The sequence below is a fragment of the Xiphophorus hellerii genome, chromosome 16, assembly GCF_003331165.1.
Source record: "Xiphophorus hellerii strain 12219 chromosome 16, Xiphophorus_hellerii-4.1, whole genome shotgun sequence".
In the NCBI taxonomy this organism is placed as follows: Eukaryota; Metazoa; Chordata; class Actinopteri; order Cyprinodontiformes; family Poeciliidae; genus Xiphophorus; species Xiphophorus hellerii.
In genome coordinates, this window is record NC_045687.1 from 23,764,563 (window position 1) to 23,785,750 (window position 21,188).

Here is a 21,188-nt window from a genome sequence, read left to right on the forward strand (position 1 = left end):
AAAAAAAAAACTGATAAACTATTTGTTTCTGCAGTAATAATTGACCAGCTCAGTAAGCAGTGAAAGGATTACGCTTCAGTAATCCAGATTGATGCAGGAGCTTCCAAGGCTTCTCCTTCAGGACCCATGGCGGGAAGATATTCCCTCCACTAACAATTACAGATAATTAGGCCGTCAGAGCGAAGGCTTTATTTAACAAGCTGTATCCTAAATTACCTTTAATTGACGCGGTCATTTAAAAAAAAAAAAAAATCATCGGCGGTGTCTGACAAGTCTTTTTGCGTTTCCAGATGTTTGCCTGGGTGCAGAGACGTGACCTCCGTCTTCTGATTTATGACTTCAGACAAAACTGCCTCAGGCCACCGGAGAACCAACCGAGCTAACACTGAGGAACAAAATGTTTCTCATGTCTGCATCCGATGCTTCTGCGTGTAAAAGAGGATTTGTGTCCACTGTTTGAAATAAGTTAAACATTCAAACATGAACTGGAGCACATATCAGCTACTTTACTGTCATCTGATTGAATATTGTCTGATTTTTATTGAGGATAAAACTTTTCACCTTTACCTTTTGTGTAAACAAAAGGTAAAGGTGAGATTTTTTGAGATTTTTATTTATTTATTTTTTGCAAAATTTGAACCAGGTGAAGCTTAAAACGCCTCTTGAGGAGTGTTGGGTGGAACAGATGTACAGAGAAAACATAGTTTTTATCTCTTATGCAAAATGTATAAATATTTTTGCAGAGTTTTGACTTAATTACTGCGCTGAAAGTGTTGCTCTTTCAGCAAATGGCTTTTTCTTTTTTTTAGTCTGTACCCCCCAATTTGCAATTAATCGATCACAATAATCAGTTCAGCATGATTAATGCGATTAATGGTTTTAGCGCAGGATAATAAAAACCTCAATATATCATTCAGTATTCCAACATGTATAAGCAATCGTGCATTTTTTCAGAGGATTTCAAATGTTTCATCTTCATTATCTCATAACGTAATGCAGTGTTAGATGATTTTACTGTAAACAGCAGCACAATAATTGAAAGGGTAATAAAACATTATTTTGAGAAAATACCTTTTCATTTTGGACAGAAACTTCAGTCTGACTGAACTATGATGAAATGTTCTTTGACTGGTGGAAGTAGGCAGCAGAGCAAACAGTATTTAGGTTATAATTCGAGGTTGAAGCTACAGGAGCGATTTCCTCTCTCAGACAGCAAAGCACTGATTTTTTACTTTTTTTTATTTCAAAGGCTGGAGAACGACTTCCACTGAACACGTCGTGACATTACATACGTGTGACTGGAAACGCAGAGAGAGAATCACGCCCTGCAGGATCTGAAAAGAAACTGAGAAAACAGAGAAATGTCTGATAGAACATTGTTAAAGTTCCATGCAGAATGAAAAGGAAAAATAAAACATTAAATTGTCATTAAATTGTCTATTTTCCAGCTCGATACTCACCATCAAACAAGAAGACCCATTAGAATACAGAGTAAGAACGTTGGATATTTGGCGATTACAGTAATATTCAGTAAATTAGAATATGCTTTCTGATTAGACTTTTTGTCAGATCAAAAGTACATTTTTGAAAACAATCTTTTGTAAGTATTAAATGTACTTTTTTTTAATTAAACCCAAATTGCTGTAATATAAAAATGTTTTCCTAATTGGTTTTATTGTAATGCTTTAATTTTAAATGTCATGTCTTCATTAACTGCAAGCAGTAAACAGTCTGTATGTAACTAGTCTATATAATGTGTTACATTTAATGATAAAGTTTCTGAAATAAATTGGCTTTTCAGTGATGTTTTCATTTATTGAACGGGTCAGTATTCAATAAATGTCAGATTTTTAAGCAAACAAAAAAAGATGCTCAAACTTCAGCTCCCCATGAACTCTTTATTTCATTCAGCTCTTCAAACTGTCCACATCTGCAACAAGTAGGTTAACTGAATTATTACAGTTCTTTAAAAAAAATATTAGAAAGCCCTAAAAAAAACAATTATTTTTTATATACGTTTTGGTGGAAAAACACACATTGCATGTCCATAAGTGTATTTCAGCAACAGCTACAAAGGGACACTTCAGCAGTTCCTGAACTCCTTTAATCGTCCTGTGTTGGCAGGGCTGCAGTGTTCAGCAAGAAGTTGCTCAATATGTCTTCTTAGGCAGAGAAGGATGTGCCACTCAATACTATTTTTACCTCCAAAGTGGCTCAGACTGTAAGCAATGTAACGCACATGTAGCCATGTACTTTCCAGTTCAGCATGCTGGTATAATATCCACAACTGATCCAAGAGGTCTGCCATCTGTTCCGTCAGTCACATCATCTGAGTCCTTGGCATGGTGTCCTGCTGATGTCCAGAGTACCAGTGTCCAAAATTGTTCATGTATCCTCCAGAGTGGACAGGCGGGCCTTTGGCAGCCATACTGATGTCCCACAGAGAGCATGGAGAGGAGGAGGCTGGTGGCGGCGGGGCGAGGTGATCTCCCTCGGCTCCACAAGGACCGTTCTTCATGATCTTCTTGTACTTTGACCGTTTGTTTTGGAACCATATTTTCACCTGGGGGAAAAGGAAAGGGGAGAAAGAAATGGGCTGAGAACAAAGGTTTAAAATGTAAGCTCTGAGAAGACCTGTGTTTATACTTTTCACAGTTTATTGGCTGTAACTCCACGAGGCATTTAGTATTACGCTTTCTTTCTCATTCAGCATTCATTTTCCAGCCTGTTTTTATGTTCATATTTTATGAAACTCTGCCTTTACATAACTCTGTAAAAATCTAAAAGGAAATAAAAGTGAAACAAAAATAAAACGTCTTCACTACAACATGGAGCCTAATTGGGAAAATCATTTTCTTCCAAAAGTCCACGGAAATTACACAGTGCGCCAAAAAATCACCATGAGGTACCAAAAATCAGACTCATGACAATTCATCATAATTATGGAAATAATAAAAAAAATACATATTTAAATCAAAAATGTGTAAAGCATGCTCTACATGTAAAAAAAATACAGCTTTGTGTAATTTTCTGTGAGAAATTACACAAAAGTAAAATATTTCTTTGAGAAAAACATGACTCTCCTAGTCCTACCTCCAATCTCCTCTGTATTTCTCTCCCTCCTCAGCAGCGGCAGAGGAGAGAAGCAGAATGTTTCACTAAAATTATTTTACTGCTATAGACAAAAAACTGTAGCAAAGCATCATTTTACATGCAGTTACTCACTACTGAAGCAAAACTAAACTGCTTTTAACAAATGAAAAACATGAAAAATGCTAACTACAGAAAATAACTAAATAAAATCTACCAAAAATGTTTGTCCATTCCAGTTTCGAAATAATTCATGTTGTTCTTTGGTTTATGCTCTCTGAGGTCACTAAAATGTTTTTGCATTTATTTTTTTTCTGTTATTGGTTATCGGCACCAGAGAAAAGTGACTTTCTGGTGTTTGTTGACCCAACTGGGATTTGAACATGTAACGTCTATTCCTAATAAATTCCTAAAGATATTTGCGTATTTAATTTTTGCTGGGCTCAAAGTACCTTAGAAGAAAATGATCAGTCATAACTTCAGAGCTCCCTGTATGACGAGCGCTGGCTCGGTTTTTATGATGAAAAATGACCGTAAGCCCAGCCTGTTACATCTATCCTGCTTCAAACAAGATTTACTTTGAATAGCAGAGCTAAACTGTTAATCTAAAAAAATATGTAACTTAATGGGAAGAATTTCTGCAGACTTTGAGGATTCTTGGTTTTCAAAAGCTCCCCCTAATTAACCTCACTTGGGACAACAAAACTTGTCATGAATAAATGAGTCAGTTTCCTTTGTAAAGTTAGACCTTTTTGTTGTTTTAGGGGTTGACATCAAACAAATACAACATGTGGAAACATCACTAAAATGTCTTTGTGTGCCTTAACTTTCCACTACCAAATAAAGAGAAATGCACTGACTAATACTTAATTAGTTTTTCTTTTCTGGGGACTTGGGGGTGACCGGCACCAAAAAGCCTTTGAGTAAAGGACACCCAAACGGCTAGCGCTGGCCCTGCAACAGTCTTTATCTGTATAATATAAAATTTCCTCTTGCAGTTTTTGAAAACCCTTTTCAAAAAATTTGCCTTTTTTTTACTATTCCTTGCTCATTTGTGCATTAGCCATCTTCAGCCAGATTAGCCAGACTGCTGTTTTCAAACACACACAGAGACGATCACCCTCAATTGTAGAAAAATTTCCTTGTTATCTGATGAAACTAAAAGTCAATTGTTATAATGAGCACCACAGTGACACTTGGCACAAAACATAAGCCATCATGAGGACAGAAGATTAGATATAAATATTGAAACAACATCTCAAGACATCAGCTAGGAAGTTAAAGTGTGGCCCTAATTGTGCCACAAATTAGTGACAAAGTGGCTTAAGGTTGACAAAGTCAGTATTTTAGAGTGGTCTTTACAGAGCCCTGGTCTCAGTAACAGAAAAGATAAAGTGTCTGACCTACAAGCCTGACTCAGTAACACCAGTTCTGTGAGGAGGAAAGGAATAAAGGGAACTATTTTGAGAAGCTAGTGGAAGAATATCCAAAAATATAGAATCCAGGTAAAGATCTTACCCCTGACTAACAGGTGTAATACGAAGCAACAGTATTAAACACCTGCATTTACAAATTCTGAAACATTTACCACTTAGCTTTAATGTATGCTGGCACTGAGGTTTGTGAAATACGCTGGTTCTAACTAAAAGAAGGAAAAGCATGGCTAGAGATAGAATATCAGCTTTCAGATAATGAAGCTGATTATCACTCCATTCATTTCTCTGTGGGCAAAGATTATTCAGTCATGCTGTTGTTAACATAATTGCCACGTTTTTGTTCCAGTATGCCTGCCAGTGAAGCATCAAATTACAATAGCCTCTTACGGTAAATAAACAAATCGCCAACTATAGCACAGTTCAAACATTTGTCTGCAATTGATTCTGACACTTTTTTCAAGCAGAACATTTTCTGGCAAGAGAAAAAGAGGAAAAAGCGCAAAGGAATAAAGTAGACAACAGTGTTGGCAGTGGGGTTGCTTGGTATTGTTACAGTGGGAGTTTACGGCTATTTATATTGATGTCTGAAGTGCTTTTATAGCAAATATTTAATCCTATAAAATAAAAATCCAATCCAACCTCTGACTTCTTAAATTGACTTAAATATGTGGAAAAAATGATCCCTTTATTTGATGATCAAAACAGAACAATTCTTACACACCCAGCATTTGAGCTAATTAGCCACAAAATCACAGACAGTAAAACTTTGACAGATCCCTGTTCCTCAAGAGTATCTGCTGACCACACTGTCCTTCTGAAGTTAAACTGCATGATGGTAAACACATAAAGTACAATAACCACTCCATAAAAATAGAGACCCAACTTGATTTAAGCACATGTTGCTGAAAAACAACCTCTGCTTTTTAAAATCTCCAAAATTATTCAAATTCTACATTTTGCGCATTGAAGTGGATCTAACATATCATGACTTGCTTTTAAAGCTCACTGTGTGTTTGCATAAGCATTAGAACATTGCAATTATAAAGAGATACTAATCAGTGTCAGCAGTTTATGAAATATCTTAACTGCAGTGAGTGAACACCTAAAGCAAGTGAAGAAAGTCTATTGAGCCAACAGTCAATCAACAGCCTGTGAAGGGAAAACAGCTCAGGTGTGAGGATTGCTACAGTGATTATGGTTCTCATATTCACAAAGCAGCAGACAACTGACAGCATTCAGGGGAGGTTAACTACTAAATACTACCAACACCACACTGCAAAAACATAACATCTTACCAAGTATTTTTGTCTAGTTTCTGGTGCAGAGATCTGATTGTACTTGAAATTAGATCAATAAATCAATCAAGTTCATCTCTAGCAACAAGGCAGTTCGAAGTGCTTTACATCATAAAAACACACACAAAAATACAAAGTTGTAGAGCACACAGCCAACAATTGTCATAGTGCCATCATTACACATCAAAATGTTGATTAATGTTTCATTGATTATGTTTCAAAAGCAACTCCAAATAGTTGGGTTTTTAGTCAAGAGGGTTTTTTTTTTTTAGGAAAAACTAACTTACAAGTTAGTTTTTCCTAAAACTAACTTGTAACTTCTTTCAGCAAGATGAAGGAGCTTATTTTAAGTAAATAATTTTGTAATATTGATGAAAAAGTACTTGTTCCACTGTCAGATCAACATCAAGGAGTTATTTACTTCAAACAAGCTCCTTTGTCTTGCTAAAAAGTTACTTGTAACAGTTAGTTTTGTTGATCTAGAAACTAGACCAAAATACTTGGTAAGATTTTGTGTTTTTGCAGTGCACAACTTTAACGAGGGAGTGCAGCTCAGAGGCATTCCAGGTATATTTGAGTGTGTATGAGAACCATCAGTGAACCACACAAAATTCAAAATATTCCACAATCTTCAGCAACCTTTAAATTTGCTTGCTTTTGTAGGGGTGTGGGTGTGTGTGGGGGGGGGCGGGTGGGGGGGGGGGGGGGGTGACAGAAAGAGAGAGAGATACAGGGAGAGAGAGGTCTGTCCCCATAAACACCCCAAAAGTCATAATGGTGTCATAAACCAGAATTACATGAATGTGTGTTTGGGTGTGTGTGTGGGTGCGCGCGCGTGTGGGGGTGCGCCTGTGTGTGCATATGTGCATGATGAATATATTTTTGAGAAAAGAAAAAAAAACATCAGAAATGTGCTACGTGCCATTTCTCAGCAGCGTCTGGGAACAGTTGCGATTTCAGTGGAAAGTGGTCAGTGTTTGGCAGGCGGCCTAATGGCATGGAGGAGGGATGGCGATGGGGTGTATGATCACTATCTCCAAGTGTGTGTGTTTCTTTATATGTGTATGAAAGCATCCACTCGGGCTAAATGTATTTAAGTAGATGCATATGTTTGTATTGGTGTGTTACTGTGTGGGCTCCAGGGTACTGAGAAGAATGTGGCCGGTACATAACACAGACAGTATTAACATTCGCAGACTGAGCTAATTACAGTTGACCATGTGACCACAAGGAGAGGAAAGAGTTTGTACAAAGGCTTGTAAAGATTGACTGATTCGTGGATGTGCACATGTAAGGTTCAAGTGCACAGGTGGAGCAGCTGGGCTTTTTAAAATTGTAATGTGTTTGTTTATCATGCCTACACATCTCTAAAACTCAATTTGTTTAAATAATGAGATGATGTGTGTGCCGCAAACAACAACAAGGAGGTAAAGAGAGAAGAGGGAGGTAAAAATGCACACACCAGCTAAGTATAAAGTAGCTATTCCTCAGGTGAGACAGCAAAATGCTGTCAATCTGTTTATTGAGAATAAATGAGACAGTTAATAGGCTTGTCACAATCACAAATTTTGCTGGACGATAAATTGTCCACGTAATTATCGCAATTAATGACAATATTGCTCTTTTGAGGCCCTTTTCCAGTTTGATCTCTCGAAGACCAATAAACTTTCATTTTGTAGAGAACACTTAACACTGGGACAGGAGGATATTTTCAATATTTAAATTAAACTACAGCAACCACAAATATTGAATGAAACAGAAATAAATAAATAAACACACACACAATTGAAACCATAAATAAAATGGATCATGAAGTCTCAAAATCAGTTTTCAGGCTGCTTTTAATTGCTCTTTAAAAATACAAATCATCAGAATAGAAAATACCAAAATTGCAAAATTCAAAATTGAAGCTCATTTTTATTTATCGTGAGATTAATTAAGATCAGTCATATTCATTGGTGGTTTATTGCTATGGTACTGGCCAAACACCAGAAATGCTCAAGCTAGTTGTGCATCTATTATGACAAATAAGGACAGTTTAGTTGAATGCAACTTTCATGCATCTGTGTTGCTCCAACAATTGGTAAAATTAAGCGTGCTGGAGTTGAGCCTCCTCTGAAATCCCTTGGTGACCAACAGGTGGCAGCACAACCGACCCTCATACTGAAACTCCAACACATTCTCACTCCCTACTCGTCATATATTGACGAGTTGGGACGAGTTCTGTCCATGCGTCACATGGTACTCCCTTCGCGTCAATATGTGACGATTTGGGAAAACGTCACATATTGACGATTTTGGAAGGTTCCCTCAGCGTCACATGTTGACGTGTCGGGAAACCACTTTGCGTTAATAATTCACGCGAAGGGCGCTCCCTAAGCTTCAAAAAACGACGATCTGGGCAGGGTTAGGGGAAAAGTTACGGTTAGGCTTACGCTTCACCCCTCGCTTCAATTATTGACGCGAAGGGGGGTACCCGACGCGTCAACATGTGACGCTGAGGGACCTGCACAAGCGTCAATATATGACGAGTAGGGAGTGAGGATGGGTTGGAAACTCAGAACCTTTTCTGATCTGTAAGCGTACCATAAATAGGAATTACCAGGTGAGATTAACCACAATACTCTTTTCGGTGGAAGTTGTTACTGAGAGAAGAAGAATAAAAATGCATTTTGCTCTTTTCAGTGTCAGCGAAGTGAAAGGAAACACAAGGTGTAGTAAGTTGTTTTAAAAGGAACTGTATTTCCTACAAGACGTTGAGCCGTGTGAGGAAGACTAAACCAAGCCCAGTGTTGTCATTTGAAATTGTTGTTTTATGGAACACACTGGGTTTGGAAATGTAAACAGCCTGTGAGAAATTAACTGTACCAATTTCTGATGCGTAATGCTAAAAACAGTTGACAACATTATATTAATAATTAATTATTTAGTTTTAAAAATATAGTCAAACCCTATTTCCTGCTCTCTAACACAATAGCGACATTGCTTAAGCGATAGCGAATACTGGAATGAATAACTAATTACCGCTCATGCAGGGTAGCTAAAAATAATGTTTTTAACTGTTCTTGTATTTTCTTATAATACAGTTTTTAAAACGTAATTAGACTTAGATCAAGTAGAACGTCCACAAAAACCACAGCACAGAAGTTTTTGATCACTTTGTAGAAAGAAACATGGAAAAACAAGCAACAAAAACATTGGATAAAAGGCATACTCATCTTTCAAAATAAGGTAAGCCTCTAAACATAAACTTAACTTTATCCAGATTGTGATTTGTTCTAATATAGTAAAAATCATCATGGACGCAAATGACAGTCATGCAGTTCATTGAAATGGAATCGGTTTCACACCAATCAGCAAACTGCTCTGTGAGTTTCTCTCAGTGGATAAAATTCCACCTCCAGCCTTACACAGCACACACCGAGGCTTTCTGAACCCATCAAGGCTCAAGGAAAAAAGTTAACGTTTGAGACTCCTATTAAAGAAGTTTTAACTGCCTGTTTTAATCATTCAAACACCAACCGTACCTGAATATGTATTAATACGCATCATGGAAAGCACCACAACCTTCCTTATCTCTGCTTTTTATGGGGACAGTCTGTTACTGCCAAGAAAAATGAATGGCACTACTGGATTGGTTGCTTTGGAAACACCACCTAATAGCATGTCAGCTAGCATTGGAGCTCTGTTCTTCACTTTCTAAGGCTTATTTTTCTTTTCAATATTTCAGAAAAGGCAGAAAAAAGAAAAAAGAAGGCAAGGAAGAATGAAGTAATAAGAAAGAAAAAAAGGCAAATTTACTCTTGACAGAAAAATCTGCCAATGGGTGAATTAGCAAATACTGAACTGCGAATAGACAAAGGTTAAAAACAAGACAGTGATGTCAATTCTGACACTGTAAATTTTTACACTCTGCACAATTGTCACTTTTTAGTCATTTTGAAAGACTTGATTATTAACAAAAAAGCTTAATTTTTTCATATTTAGGTGTCTGAGGCTAGATAAGAATCTTGGATTAATTTGGTTGGAAAACAAAACTCTATAATTGAAGTTGAACTGTTTGTCTTCTTCTGTCTTAAAGAAGAGATATCGCAAAAGAGAGGACGCAAGTTAACAATTCGGCAAGCTGTCTTACACACATCTGCATAAGGGAAACATTAGCTTGTCAAAGATGTAGCCCGATTAGCTAGTCGCCACAAATTGAGGTTCAGTTTCAGTTCTCCCAGTTTTACCCTCTGGGTGATCATAATCGATTTAGTTCTTCATTGCAAGGCGTCGTTGTCAAAGTGACAGGGGAGCAGATTTGGTTTGTCTGCCTGTTGCTGAGCAGTGTGAAGATTTTAGTGGGAAACATTTTTTCCTGTAAATGTGAACCACACAGGATAATAAACTAGTACAAAGAATGCCTCACCCTCCTGCTTTCATGATGTTTCATTCATATCTCAGAAATTCTGCTCGCTGATAATATCATACACTGCATTCTTATGTCACGATGTAAAAACGTGGCAAAATAATTGCATGATTGCCCGTTTAAAAAAAAAAAAAAAAAAAAAAACCTTTCTAAAAAAACTGGGCCTGTATTCTCGATAATCCCCATAACTCCTTTTAATAGCATGGCGGTTAAACTCCTATCAAACCTTTGCCAATGTCAGTTACAGTCCACTTTCTACGACTGCTTCCTCAGTAGACGTGTAAATTACAGGCGAACTGCTGCCTCCCCAGAGCTTTATTACCACAACAGGCAGAGGCAAATCGATGGATCATCTAATTCCCCCAGTGTAAACATATCTGTGGCTGTTCATTCATTGGAGATTAGAACCATTCAACTGATGACACAAGGTGCAATGTGTAGCCAGTACATTAACACACACACACACACACACGCACACCCACGCACACACACACACACACACGCACACTCGTATAGCAGCTGAAGTACTCCCACTCAGTCCGAGTTAATGTTACACCTGTTCTCAGCTCAGAACCAGATTTTTCACTTTTACTGACAAATCTGGTGTAACTGTAGATAGAAATGTTAGCCTAACCATGTGTCAAAAAATATTCTGCATGTATAATAACTGATGATTTTTTGACTATATAATAACATATAGTAATATGCTATTTCATGTTAATAATACAGCTCTGTTACTGTTTGTTTCCACTGGAGTTATTCAAATGAAGTTACTGTTCAAAAACCGAGTCACACCCATAAACTGTCAACGCTTCCACAGATGGATTTTTCAACTTGAGAGTTTAGTTTGTGGCTGTTGCCATTTTGCCTGTTAAAGCCAGAGCAAGGGCCCGCAAACTGTGGCTCCAGAGCCACAGGAGGCTCTATGAACTCTCCGCAGTGGCTCATAATAATTTAACCTAAAAAAAGTGAAGAACCAGCATGTTTTGTTTTAAAAAAATGCAGATATAACAAACGCAGATTTAGCAGTTGTTTTTTTTTTTTCTTTTGCATGGAACAAATCTAGCATTAGATTTCCATAACAGACTGACACAAGTACGGGTAACACTTATTACTTTTTTTCCCATCATTACTTTGGAGACTTTTTTATTTTTATCATTTTCCACAAACATCAACATTCCATAGAAGAAAATGTATCAATCCTCTTTTTGTAAATGTTTTACGCTTTTCTTGGTTTTAAAACCTCAAAGCAAATTAAAACGGCGGTTCTTTAAAAAATGACCACAAATTTTCAACTATAGATATTCAATGAAATATTTTTATGTTATCTTTTCACAAAAGGTTATGTGAGATTTGTGGCTCTAAACGGCATTTATTCAGCCGCACTGAAGGCAAGAAAGCGGCTCGTTGGTTTGTGATTGCAGAGCCCTGAGCTACAGGAACTCATAATTACAAAGAACTGCAGATATAAAGTCTCCTCACTACTTGTGGAATTATCATTCATTTTTAAAGACTGAGAATATTCGGGAGATTAATGCTAAATCTGCAGCCTGTTGAATTTGTATGTGTTAAATACATTTTGGAGCCCTCTGCATTGTAGAGTCTTCCTAGTTTTACAGGAAATGAAAGGGAATATGTAGGCTGTCATTTACTAGCCATGACCTAAAGCATTTAAGTTTATTATTATTGTTTCTCATTTTTTTTATTATTATTTTTTACCATATAAAATTCAGCATTAAAAAACAACAAGTTGCCTGGTCTGTGACAAGACGAAGCTCACCATTAAGAAGTTGTTTAATTGTTTAATTTACGTTAAAAATCGTCTTTAGCTTCTAATTAAAGCTGTGAGACAATATCGACAAAATCTCTGCCTGGCAGTTCCTTTTAAATCTTTCAACAATTAAATGCAATTGTGGGGTTTTATAAATACTGATAAATACGAGACCGATAAGCAGCAAGTGTTTCTTTTTGTTTTTTTTTACAACCGTAATCAGTAAGTAATAATAGAAAAAAGTATTTTCTCGAATATCTTAAAAATAAGCAGCAAAAACCGTCCCAAACAAACAGCAACTTCTTTAAACTATTTTCATAATTTTTTAGTTGGTTGTTTATTATTATTATTATTATTATTATTAGTTTCTAAACTACCAAAAGAAATTCTTCAAAACTGTTCCTGTGGTTTAAAGACCTTTTCATGTGATGAAAGACGAGGCTCTGGGGAGCTCAGAGTCACCCAGTGGCTCAGTTGGCTCACAGTAAGGTAGTAGCAATTTTGTTTCATTGCTTCCAAGAAGGACAAAGTAGCGAGTTCAGAGATATTCTCCCTCTTCAAAACACCAACAGTCGAGCCACGGAAAGGTGACGCCATTTTAAAGCTACAGAGGACAAGTAAACCATGAAGCCGCCGGATGCAGACAGACAGACAGACTGACGTATTAACTCCCAGTGCTGCTCTAGAAAATTACTGCATAATTTAGCAGGTGTTTATTCTATATTTTAGCCCATAAAAAAATACATATTTTAATAAATGTTATGTTATAACGATATATTCTTTTTAAATAGAAGTTTTTCAGTCTGCTCTACATTTTTGTTAGTAACGACTGCATCAGGCAGTCAGCCAACCCGCCTACAGCAGGTAATCCAGCATAAATGGTAGCACAAAGGTTTATATGGCAAATGTCCAGTATCTTAAATTACAGTTGTTAATTTATACCTGGGTGTGGGGAACATTTAGGGGAAACGTGAACTTTTTTTTTTTTTAGGGTAGAAAGAAGAAAGAAACTGAGGATGGGATTCGAACCCAAGACGGCCGGGTTGATGTCAGTAGCCTTCGTATACGGGGCGCCCGCTCTAACCACTGCACCACAGGACGGTCTGAATTGTCCTAGCATACTAAAATATCAAATAAAAAATTTTTTTTTAAATAAAATAACCTGGAGTAGACATGGTTCAGTGGCTTACTGTCTTTTTTAACAGAAACAAATATGCGAGTGTGAGTTCATATGTTAAGAAACAGCATAGACAAAAGAAAACATGACTTTAAGAGGAAAATAATCTGCTTCAAATCCTATCTTAAAATTTGACTTGGCTTTCTCTCAATGTAGACATTTGGAATATAAGTAAATAAAAGTAAGGAAATAAATTTTTTCTTCATTGTAAATATGTATATGTGCAGCGTTTTCACAAAAGCAGAAGGTGTAATTAGTGCAAGTCTGCGTGGAACCCTGAGTTCATCACAGAGACAGCCTGGGGGAACAAACTGCCTCCGTAGTGGCTAGCTTTCGCTAGCTCTGTAGCGCCGGCCTGAATATGAAAACAGCTTGCGTCCAGCATGTGTGGGGTCTGCAGAGATGTTAACTGCCTCTTTTTCTGACTCTAGACCTATTCAAGTCCTGCCTGACAATCTTCTCTGCAGTTCTGCTGCAGCTTTGAGCCAAACCACACAGTGACCACAAAATCAACTGAAATCAAACCATTGACTAATAAACCTGCTTGGAGATAAGCTCAAGGTTTGTTTACGCTGGAACATGAACGCCCCATGACATGTTACATTTATGTAAGTAAAAGAACCAGTATCTATTTCCAGCGGGAGGAACCTGTGGAGGAATGTGCCGCCGCCTGTTTAGGCGTTTGATTCGCTTCAATGTGAACAAAAGAAACAATTAAAGGCGTGATTGATATAAGCTCATACAGGAAATCTCGTTTCATTTTTTTACTTTTTATTTTTTAATTTGAGGGAGAGGGTTAAAATCCTCAATGCACTGGAAAAAAACACAATCTTACTAAGTATTTTTGTCTAGCTGCTAGTGCACTTATATCAATGCAGATGAATTGAGACAAAACTAACTCAAAAGTAACTTATCAGCAAGATATAGAAGCTTCTTTAAAAAAAAAAACTCAATATTGATGAGAAAGTACTAGTACCATTGGAAGATTATTTCACTTATAACATGGGAAAATTGTCTTGTCATAAGTAAATTTATCTGCTGATGGAATTAGAACTTTTACATCGATATTAAGGAATTATGTTTTTAAAAACAACCTGCTATATCTTGCTAAAAAGATACATGTAAGTCATCTTCATCTTATTTCAAGTGTAATAAGACATTTGCACTAGAAACCAGGGACAAAAACCACTTGATAAGAGTGTGTGTTTTTGCAGTGTGTGAGCAGCTTCACAACACAAATGACGTAGAAATGTCAGAGGCATCAGAGCTGTTCCAAAAAAATGTGTTTGGGAACGCTTTTGCGTTCATTTTCTGTGCTTTAAGAGGGCAAGCAAACAATGAAACAGCGAATATAAATAGCGTCCATATTTTGCACGTGTTTCCAGGTACCTGGGTCTGTGTGAGGCCCAGTTTGGCTGCGAGGTCGGCCCTCTCGGGCAGGGCGAGGTACTGCGTCTGCTGGAAGCGCTGGTTGAGGGCCTGGAGCTGCAGGCTGGAGTAGATGGTCCGGGGCTTCCGTATCTTCTTCCCCTTCCCGTTCAGCCTCACCTCGCCGTTCTCTATCACCGCTGTGGGCTTCTCGTGTTCTGCGAGGCGAAAGGGAAGAGAGCAATTTGCTTAATATGCCTCACTTCAAAGGAGAGCTGGAACTAGCTTTAGCTTTACGACGCAAAGCAAATGCAAGAAAAAAAAAAAAAAAAAAAAGAAACGTTAACTAAAGCACAATGGAAGAATATGGAAATGTTTCACAATTTGGAGAGGTAGAAAAATATGTTGTTGTTTTTTTTATTAAAAGTCTCCAAACTAAAATGAATGAAGCTTCTTAAACGGACTAGCATTCTTTGAGATACACTGAACCATTATTTATTTATTTATTTATTTATTTATTTATTTATTTATTTATTTATTTATTTATTTATCTTACTTACAGTTTGAATCACATGCCGACATAAACAACATCTTGAATGAAAAGGAGTAGTTGGAAGAAAAAACCTCTTCTCTCAAAAGTCAATTCACTGCCATAAGCAACTAAACATCAACTGTCCATATAGATACGGTTACTAATATATTATTATTATTGTTAATCATGTTTCTTAAACACAAAGCAGGCAATGTGTGTATATATAAAAATAATAATATGAAAGAAACGACTTGATGCAATCTGATGGGTTTCCTTAGAAACGTTTTACTTGACTGAGTAATTAATTCAGCACACTGTGCTGTTTGAGAACTAAGATCAATAGGAATGTTTGTGACTTCATCAAAATGATTTATTTTTTGTAAAGTGCCTGAAGATGACATTTGTTGTAAGTTTGCGCTATATCAATAAACTATATAGCTATAATAAAAAAACACACATTATCTTTGTAATGATCCAGCACACTACTAAATCAGAATACTTCATTATACCTTGATAGAATATTATACTTTAACCATTATCAGCTATGCTTTCACACATTTAGGAAATATTAAGAATTACCAGTTTAAAATAATGTAACTATATAAATCCCTGCCTACAAGTTTTACACAAATGTACTTATATTTAAATTCAAAGTCTTAAATTGCTGATGAAAACATCTCAGGCTTGATGATGTCGTCCGCTGCACGCCGCCACTTCTCACCCTGAACACGTCTCTGTTCTGGAACCGGTTCTGGCTCGGGCCGTTTGCCTCAGAACTGTTTCCATACATGCTGGCATCAGAACGATCATTTACGCTGGTTTTTACTCATTTTTAAATAACATTTCTGCTGTTATTTCACATCTGTTTTTCTGCTCTGCGCTGATATCCTGTCTAGTAAACAGCCAACAATTTTTTATTGTTCAATGCACATGTGCATTTTGCACATGTAAAATGTCATTCTACTCGGATGCACATCTTTGGGATTCTATGTCTGATTCTTTGTTATAATCTTGTACATTACATTACTATTATTGTTAATCGTTATATATATATGTATATATATATAATGTTTTTTTATATGCATAAATTTACCACTTTTTTGATATTTTGTGTGAACCTTTATATCTTGATTTTGCTGTTATACCTGAATTTCTCCACTGTTGAACAAAAGGGATATTTCTGTTCTATTTTATTATTTTTCTTAACAAAATCTTAAATTTTAACATATTTAAGATTTTGTTTGACATGTTGAGGATTGAGTTTGTCATTTTACTTGATGTGTGTGAAGTGAAAAGCCTCATAAAAACAAAATATTTCTTTTATCATGTCTTGTGCCTGTCCAGTTATTAATGAGTAAAGGCCTCTAGTGCCACATAAACCTTTTTTTTTAAAGTTTTTCTGCCAGAGTCTGTTCTGTCTGTTCTATTTACCAAACATCAATAAGCTGTTTCTGAAGGCATATCAAGGCTTTATAGCTTCACACGTACTTTTTCATGTCGTATTGTTCCTACGTCTCAAAATCCTGTGAATGACGTGGCAGAGAAAGTGCTGAACTCACTTGTGTGTTTTTTTTTTTTGTTATGTAAAGGATTAAGTAAAGTTGTGCTGCCCCTCCCCCACTTGTTTCTGCACTCCTCCAGATAAAACCTTGGAAGAAGGCTGCTACAATCTGCTGGGTTTCCTGCAATAGAGACTTTTTAAATCGACTTTGAATAATGGGTTGACCATGCTGCACTCTTTGACAACTGGGATCGGTTGGAATCTGTGTGTGACTGAATCGAAATGAATTACCCTTGTTTCCATGGCGACAAATTTAGCCGTGTGTGAGCATATTTGCGAACGCAGCATGACTGTTAAGCCGTCGACTGCAGGCTCTTGTGCTAACTAAGATCCTGCATTAACCAGATAACAGCTGGTGGGGCGTTTAAGGGTTCCTCTCACAGTACGAACAGGGATTCATCATCGTCATGAAACGTTTCTTATGGTGTCAGGAATTTGGATTTATTGTAAAAATAATATATTGCAATTAGCGGTGGCTGAAAGCTCTAAAAGGGAATATATATTTCACTGTTTTGTCCCCTTTGTTCCATGAGAGAGTCAATGAATATCAATAAACTAAAATTATGATTAAATACATTCACTGTGTGCAGATCAGTGATGTTAACCACACTTCTTTATGTTGGGAGCAAAATTATTGCAGTCAGTTCCAATTGTCACTTTTGTCGTATCAATAAATAGCACAAAATATCATACTAACTTTTTAAGTCAATATCACCCAGAATGACAAAAAGTTATAATCCTGTTCAGAACTGTGTAACCCCTGGGAGATTTTATGTATACTCACTATTTATCTCAACAGGAAGAACAATAAACATACGGTAACGTTATCACAGCTGTAATACTCAGAACGTTATTTTATCCACAGCAGCAGTAATTGTTGCTTTCGCTTATAACGAGATAAATTTGTTTTATGTTTTTGATATCTTTACTCGAGGTTATATCATGGAAGTCTCAACCATCATGCATGACATTATTATATTTTAATAAACATCCATCCTATTTTACTTATCACATTCCTACATGGATTTTAACTATATTTATCATTTTATTCCAAACTTTAAACAAAAAAAAATAAATTCTAGGTTATCTTGTGTTTGCCCAGACGGTAGCTCAGCCCTCAATACAGTCACACTGATTTAAACTCTGCTCTTTCAATGGCCTAATGCATGTTTGAAGAAGATATATTTTGGAGGGCATATGCACGACGAATCCTGCTGATCCTCTTAAAAACGGTGTGCCAAGCAAATACCGAGAACACACATGGCTCAGCTGGAAGGGCTTTCCTTCTTTTCTTTGTGTTCCTCTTAGAAAGACGCTCTGAGCACGTCTTCCCAGGATCCGTTTACATGACGTGAACTGTACGCCTGCAGTGGGAGGAGAGGACAGTTGCGTTGGAGCCGAGGCCCCAAAAAGAGGTCAGATTGGGTAACCGAGCTGCTGCGGCGATGGGCAGGAGACCGGGAGACAAAGAGCGGCCTCGCAAAATCCTCAACTCCATTTCTCATTTAGAGGAAAACCTTAAAGCCGATCATTTTCAGTTCGATTGAATTTTTTTTCTTGTTTAGTATAGTTACAGATTTTGTTCAGGATTCCCCAGACCTGATGATCACATATGAAAGGAAAATACAAAAAGAAAAAATTATATCAATTATATCAGGATATAGGTCATTTATAGAAACATTTGAATATATATATATTTTTTTTCTGTTCTAGAAAATTGTCGGTTTCATTTATTTTACGTTGAGTCCAAAGATCACAGTGACTCAGACAGAGAGATCAATGAAAAACGTTTTGTTCCCAGAAAACCTCAAATGACTCTTGGTCAGGCATTTTGCTTAGTGCCTTACAAATTTATGAAATCCTGATAAACTCTTGACGTTTTCACATCAGGAGGAAATATTTCTATTCTATTTAATACTTCTGTCAAATCGCCTCACATCTTTACTTAGAAATTTGGATTTCTAGTGATTTTACATTTTTGAAATTTACAAAATAATATGTTGATGAGTCCAAAATGTAAATTAAATGAATATTTTTTAAATACAGTATCACTATTATTAATGCTATTATTATTGTTGTTGTTTTTCACTGCAATATGTCAAAAATGTGAAATAAATAAATGTCACATTTTATTTAACTTTGAATTTCAACTTCAGCTACAAGGGTCATGGGATATTATCAGAAGCAGAATTACTCATGTTTATTTTTGATTTTTTTCACTACATACCCAGGACTTTCATGTGCGTCTCTTCTATGACTTTTGCAGATTGACCAGTTCTGCTGCTTCTTTAGGCCAGAAACCATGTTGCACACATGACATGCTCGATACTTGGTCCAAATTTGACCAAAACAACGTGAAGGAATTGGTTGATTTCGGTGAGCACCTCTGATCGCCCCAAAGATTAGAATGGATGTATCAATAAACACCTATAGTTTTACTTTTCATTGTTCGATCTAATGTCGAGTGGGGGAGAAGAGGGGGGGGGGGGGGGGGGGGGATTTTCGTGATTATTCAGCTGAATTTCCTGGAGGGTGCAGCCTAGTTATTATATAAGGCACATTCATAATCATGTCAGTCCCTCTTCATGGGACTGTGGAAGAACTACAAAGAAAAAATAATAATAAAAATAAAAAATCACAATATTAATGTTTTCAATTTTTTTTCGTCGGCGTTAATTTAAATCGAATGAAGGCAGCCGGCCACATCACTCAGCGGGTAGAAGATGATGGACTGGATGATGATAGAGGAATATGAGGGCCGCTGCGGGAGACCGCAAGCCTGGTGTGGAGAGCTTCTGCCCGCCTTAAAGCCCCCTAAACACGGCGCTGTGGCCGACCTGTGTGTGGATCCAATTACCGGGCTCCACTGCGGCCTGCTGTCATGGTGAAAGACTGGAGACCCGCAAGCCTTTTGTTTGTTCATTTACCCTACCACCATTGTTATAATAATAATAATAATAATAATAATTATTATTATTATTATTATTATTATTATCATGTCCTATCCATGGCATCATGCTTAACGTCAACATGCTAGAGCGCCAGACTTTTATAAGGTGGCCTTTATACAGTGCAGAATAACAATAATAATAATAACAACAATAATAATAATAATAATAATAATTATTATTATTATTATTATATATAGTGTACTTTATTTATTATTTATACATTTTTACCCACTATGTCTGTAAGAAATCCTATTTTTACTTTTCAATGTTCAATCCAATTTTATGTTTATAAGGAAGAATTTAGTTTTGTAATAAATGTGTGCGCGTGGGTGTGTGTATGCAAAAATGTTGATAAAGACACATAAGCCACACACAGGACTTACCAGTGTCTTCTAGCCTCGTGTGTCCCAGCGCGCCGCCGTGGCCGCCGTGCTGGTAGGGCAGGTAAGTCCCGGGATGATGCGAGCTCACCGGAGCGTGGTAAGGCGGGTAACCCAGCGAGCGGCCGTACGAGGATGCTCCGGCCGCGAAGGGCCCGTCGTGCTGACCGTGGCCCCCGACAGCGTGCAGACTGTGGACCGGGTAATGGTTGTGGGCCAGACCCGAGGGGGGCTGCTGGTGTCCCGGGTAGCCGTGGCCGCCGAACTCCAAAAACGCCGACTTTGAAGGATCAGCCGAGACTAACGCGTCCGATATAGAGCTCATAGTCATCGCTGGTGTGAGGGGCTGTGATGCGGTGCGAAAAAAAAGAAAAAGAAAAAGGAAAGAAAGAAAGAAGAAAGAAAAAAGAGCTACCTCCAGGCGGGAGGCATCATAAACGGTCCACCGACGCTCAGATGTTCAGCAGAGTTTCATCAACACGAACTGTTTAACGACGAGCCGAGCTGCTGAGGGAACGAGGCGGTTACAGCTGCGGCGTTGAGCGGCTCCGTCCTCCGCTACATCCCGGCTGAAGGCTCCTGTAACCTTCTGCGTGGAAAAGCCATTACGTCCAGTCAAGTAGTGAAAGTTGGATCAAAACAAGCAGCAGCAGCAGCAGCAGTCAGTCAGGCGAGGAGCTCCAAGCAATCCTTCTTAAGTTTCCTTCTGCTGGTGAGAGAAAAAATAAAAAAATAAAATAAAATAAATCAACTTTTACTGCACTGACGTTCGTTTCGTCCGGTGTTGTAAACAGGACTGAAGCCGCGCGGAGGACTGGCGCGTGTGATCCTCTTCTTCATCACAGCCCAGTCCGCCACACAAACACGCGCGCGCGCGCGCGCGCTTACACATGTATATTCCGTCTCCACGCGCAGAGATGCACTGCACTGATTGGCTGCAGCGCGTCACCGGAGCGAGCAAATTACACGCAGCACCGAACCGGCGGGATGCGGCGCTGAGACGCGCTGATTGTCGACTAAATTATTTCAGGGATCAGTGCTGCACAATCGACAACACATTGACTGAGGTACTAAATAAATAAGTAGGTAAATAAATACATTCGGCGCATTAAAACCGACATGTTTTTTTTTTTCTTTTTCTTTCTGTTTAGGATATTTCTCCTCTCGCATTTTTGTATTTTAAAGATTTAAAGAATTAGGAGTAAAAGGAGAAAAC

At 37.5% G+C, this 21,188-nt stretch overlaps 1 protein-coding gene across 1 annotated transcript; it reads right to left on the bottom strand.

Annotated features, from left to right (window-relative positions):
• Window positions 1–1,878: 1,878 nt before the first annotated feature.
• LOC116736191 (homeobox protein Dlx4a-like) lies at window positions 1,879–20,864 on the bottom strand. The gene is made up of 3 exons (XM_032588514.1): window positions 19,976–20,864; window positions 14,570–14,766; window positions 1,879–2,563 (listed from the first exon to the last, which is right to left on the bottom strand). The coding sequence occupies exons 1-3, from the start codon at window positions 20,301–20,303 to the stop codon at window positions 2,321–2,323; spliced, it is 768 nt and encodes a 255-aa protein (XP_032444405.1). The 5' UTR covers window positions 20,304–20,864; the 3' UTR covers window positions 1,879–2,320.
• Window positions 20,865–21,188: the final 324 nt, after the last annotated feature.

Excerpts from the sequence above, each read along its gene's own strand:
- LOC116736191 (XM_032588514.1), bottom strand. The coding sequence starts at position 20,303 with ATGACTATGAGCTCTATATCGGACGCGTTAGTCTCGGCTGATCCTTCA. Across the intron at positions 14,767-19,975 it reads CACGAGGCTAGAAGACACTG|AACACGAGAAGCCCACAGCG; the intron begins GTAAGTCCTGTG and ends TTCGCCTCGCAG. Across the intron at positions 2,564-14,569 it reads TGGGCCTCACACAGACCCAG|GTGAAAATATGGTTCCAAAA; the intron begins GTACCTGGAAAC and ends CTTTTCCCCCAG.